The 4,889-nt window shown below is 37.4% G+C and overlaps 1 protein-coding gene across 1 annotated transcript; it reads right to left on the reverse strand.

Annotated features, from left to right (window-relative positions):
- Positions 1–1,540: 1,540 nt before the first annotated feature.
- LOC140838912 (uncharacterized) lies at positions 1,541–4,301 on the reverse strand. The gene is made up of 2 exons (XM_073205536.1): positions 2,315–4,301; positions 1,541–1,892 (listed from the first exon to the last, which is right to left on the reverse strand). Exons 1-2 carry the CDS (start codon positions 4,151–4,153, stop codon positions 1,794–1,796), a joined length of 1,938 nt encoding a protein of 645 aa, XP_073061637.1. The 5' UTR covers positions 4,154–4,301; the 3' UTR covers positions 1,541–1,793.
- Positions 4,302–4,889: the final 588 nt, after the last annotated feature.

Raw genomic sequence — 4,889 nt, forward strand, 5'->3', positions numbered from 1 at the left:
AACCCCTTGGCTTGGAGGCCAGGATTTCGAAAATAGAGAATCAAGAATTGTGTGTGTAGCCTTAAACCTAATACACATATATATAAGCTTAGAGCCCGTTAATTAAATATTTAATGGGCTTAATCAGTTTATTATTCTAGTTTAGTTTAATTAATTAATTAAACTTTTAAAGTCCAATTAAGAACCTTAATAATTTATATGTTGGACTTATACTTCTACAAGCCCATTATACATACACTTATTATATTTAATTTAAATTATTTATAAATTCAACATTTGAATTTAATATTTAAAATATAAATTCAACTCCTTGAATTTATCACCTCCAAAATTTAATAGTCATAAATTCAACTCCTTGAATTTATTATCTCAATGTTTTCTATAAATTCAAGTCCTTGAATTTATCATCTCAATGGGGACAAAATAATCCAGTACTTTTGTGACCCTCAATGGTTCAGAGATACAGCTAGTCGTGGGTTCACAATTCTTTGTGATTTAGGACATAATCATTTATTCGGGTTTATCCTAATTTGTCTCATTCCATGTATCAACAATTGATCATGAGAATATCAGAAATCATATTTCTAATTAAAGCCGTCGAATCATTGTAAGAGCGTCTAGTAGCATCGTCCCATGATTCCCTAGGTATCACTGATAGTGCCTCCAAGAACTAGTCGGTTATATCCCAATCAAATTTGCAACCATTGGTTCATCGAGAGTTGCATAAGAATTCGATAACTGTGTGACACATCTTTGAGAATAAATAGTGGCATTGCATATGCAATTAGAAAACCCCTTCTCTAATGTACATCTCATACTCTGGCCAGAGATTACATGCACTATTATTTCATCATATCACACAGGATATCTACACCTTAGGTGATTGGTGAATTCCCGACTACAATGCACTGGCTCCTACATGTGTTGCAACTGTATCCAATCTCGGCACCTGATGACCCTTCTGGAGTCGGTAAACGAGTCAAAGCCCAGCCCTAGCATTTAGAGCCTTAGTATTGTCCCGGGTCGTAAGGATTAATGGTGTACAATCACAACCACGAACTTATCCTCTCGATAAATGATAACCACTTGGAAAGTCTTAGGGAGAGCAGTTCAGTATAATCATCATATGACTACCCATCTGCACGTTTGAACATCTCTATGCTCTTACCAAGAAACGCGGTATTTAACATCACAGATGCTAGTCTCGAGCTAAAGCGACCTTTATCCATGTTTTAGGCAGCTGAATTGACTAGGAACGAATTTAGATTATACAATGTTTACAAATGAGTTTCAACATCGAATTACGATTCATTTGTATTAAAGTATAATCAAGGTCTTTATATATATTGATCACATGAGTATACAGATAAAAAAATAAAAAAATCATGAAATAATGAATTATATTAAAATAAAGATTGTTTATTACAAATGAGTCAATAAATTTTCTAGCTAACCGTTGGTTTACATGGCATCTACTCTAACAAGGCCAGCCTCATTGTGGCTTTGGTATTAAGAGGAGACAAACAGGGACACCAAGAACTTTTCTGATGTTTAAATCTGAAATAAAACAATGGGATCGAACACTCCCTTTTTACATCCTTAAATAGACAACAAATATACACTCTCTACAACAAATTTCCCCACTCTCAAACTTGACTAATGTGTACAAAAATACTACAAAGGGGACGCTATGAATCAAAACAATGTGTTAAATAAACTGTGTTGGACTGTAATTTTATTCATCAAAATCGATTCGAGATCTCTAACAAATGTTAGTAAGAACATATTATCTACTAGCTTTTCTTCTTGGGTTGTTCTTCCAAAACGAACTCCACGTATAAATTCTTGAGGGCTATCACCACAGTTGTCATCAAAGGCCCCATTATTGCTCCCTGCACAATCATGGCGATAAGTCTTGCAATCGAACATAAAACCGAAAATTTCATAGCCATTTCTAGCATCATTAAAAAGTTGTTTTCATTAAATTCCGGTAATATAGATGATATCAGAGTGAGGTATCTTGCGGTAAACGAGAAGATTTAGCATATTGAGATTAAAAAATAAATGTTTGGCCAGAAAACGAACAAAATTTTTTAAAACTCTTTCGTTAAAATGATCCAAATTAAACATGAATCCTCCATCTCAAGTCTTGAGGCTTCTTTCCCAAAAAAGAAAATAACAATGCCAATTAAGCTCAGCAACATTTTTACTCCATAAAAAACATTAACTTCCGCTGCCAAAAGCCAATAATCGTTACATAAACAAAACAACATATGTAGCAGAAGATCAAGTAAGAGTTTAAACTGGAAGTTACCTCCAAAGCGGAGGAGAATAATGTCATCCCACCAATGATGCTGAGACCCGTAAGATAACCACTGTAACCAGGAACATCCTCTTGAATTTCAGAAATTCCATATTCCATAAGCAACATATGTATAACGAACAAGCTGATTGCTAATATATAACTTCCTTCAAGTACCAGCTGCAATGTTGCTGGAATGGTTGAAATGCAAGCAGGAAATAACGGCAACAAAGAGCTAATAAATGCAAGTACAGTCGACATATACAAGAAATGTATTGAGAATAATCTAAATAGAAGCCAGGTCATGCATCCTTGAAAAAAAGCAATCTCAACAGTTGCCAAAAGAACCCCAGAGATAGCTTTGTCAAGCACCTCCACACATCGAGTTCTTGCAGACTGTGAAATGGGAAGCATACACATAACCTGTTCTGTGACTCCACCGGACTCTGATGTGATTAGGTAATATAAAACCCAAAAAAATACCATCGAATGAGAAATGAAGTTTAGTAGCTCTGCTGCACCAGAGACAACCGAACTCCCAATCAAGAACATAAGCTTAGCACTACCGCCAAGAATAGATGTGCTGCTAATTACTACACTCTGCATCATGTTCATTCCTTGAATGGCAAACCCTTTTGCCTTCTCAACGAGATCTTCTCGGGTAATCACCAATTCCCGGAAGATTGCATCCACTTCTGTGTATATTTGCCCCCATTCTCTATCTCCAACTCTCCATTTCAGGCTCAAAAATTTATCAGCATAAGAGGATGGACTTATCAGAGCTGTGGAACGGACAGAGGAGTTTCCAGAGGGAGAAATCACAAAATGCTTGATCCCAGTTACAAATTCAGTCATGTTATATTGCATTGCCAAACTATCAATCTGCTCAGAGACCGTCTCGTAAAGCTTTGTAGAATACATATCCACCATTCCAGGAACATCATTTTCCTCCATCCATTTCTTAACCCCGATTTTCTCAGTATAATTACTCTCTTCCACGTGTGATTTTAGAGCAAATACAGCGTCTTTTCCCTCGACACCGATTTTATAAGAAAAGAAAATCATGCCAGCCAATGAGCCAACACTCATTCCAACAATCAACCCAATTGCTACCATTATCTTCAATCTTTTCGATATCCCTCTAGTGAAAAAAGCACTGACCGAAAGACGACGAAAGCTATGGCTTCTCAATGTAGTAACTCTACTCATAGTTGACTCAACAGTACTAGCAGTAAACATGAATCCCAATGCGAGAAGGGACATAGACCCCATGGCACCAATTTTCTCATAGGCCATTACAAACAACCAAAAAGAAACAAGCCACATCAACAACTTGTAGAATCCACTCTTCTTCCTCCTTAAAGAATCAACCTTTTTCTTCCTAAGGGCAACCCGCAAAATGACTTCTTTAAGTTCAACAAGAGTCCCAAAAAAATCCCTGAATACCACCACAGGGATAGCCAAGGTTGTCTCCGTGAGGCCTAATTTTAACGGCTTAGTCCAAAAACCGACAAGGGTTTGTTGAATGCTTCTCAAAGGGATTGAACACAGAACAGCCCACAAAATGGGCCTCAAGAAATCTTCAAGAAGTTTGCAAATTCCATAAAGAACAAAGAATGTGAAGACAAGCCCTGCGTGTGCCATGGTTATGTAGAGCGCGAGTCGTACCTGAGGATCACTGAAGAGGGAATTCTGATGATCATCCGATACAGGCGCAGCAGGTGCTTGGGGCGCCGGCACCGACGCTTGTTCTGTCTGAGGTTTCCGGATTGATGCAGATCGGAACATTTCATGCCACGGCAGAGAGCTGCAGTTTGATTTGGGGCCCGAATCGTATTGAACCAACTCCATCTTTAATAGTCTTTATCGATAAAGAACTAGGCATGCCTGCAAGCAGCACAATATTCCATGCACGTATTTTTGCAAATTTGACTGATTCTGTGCATAAAAAGCTGATCACAAATGATAGTCCAACGTGCGGGCCATTAGCGAAGGTGTCGGCGTAGAGCCGGAAAGGACATATTTAATGTGGGTTGTATTGGGGCTGGCCCAACTGGAACGGGCTTGTGGTCAACGAGCCCATAAATTGGATCAACGAGTTTGACTCAAAACCGTTATCAGAATCGTATCACGGTTGTTCGGTTAGGATTTACGAAAGAAAACTCGTCGACCGATTAGGTCCTTCAGACGTGTTCAACCCATCAAGTCCATTATTTTTAATTTTTTTTTTAAAAAAAAAACAACGATCACGATCAATTGATAAGATGACTATTGGAGATCATAGTCACGATTTAGTGACTATTAGTTGACCCGTCGAGTCGATCGTTTGATAATTTTTTATTTATTGACTTTGAGATCAATAGTCAAGATTTTGTGGTCGTTGATGATCAATGGCCGTTATGCAACGATCCACTCGTCGGGTCGACCGTAGAATTTTTTTATTTTTTTATTTTTCAATTTTTCCCTACGAATACCCTCACCCCCTTTATTTTTCACATAATTTCTTTTAATTCTCAATATCTAATTCTCAATTCTTTCTTGATTCTCAAATATCAAGTCTCAATTATTAATTTATTTGTTAATTGTC

This window comes from Primulina eburnea, chromosome 8 (assembly GCF_022965805.1).
Source record: "Primulina eburnea isolate SZY01 chromosome 8, ASM2296580v1, whole genome shotgun sequence".
Classification (NCBI taxonomy): Eukaryota; Viridiplantae; Streptophyta; class Magnoliopsida; order Lamiales; family Gesneriaceae; genus Primulina; species Primulina eburnea.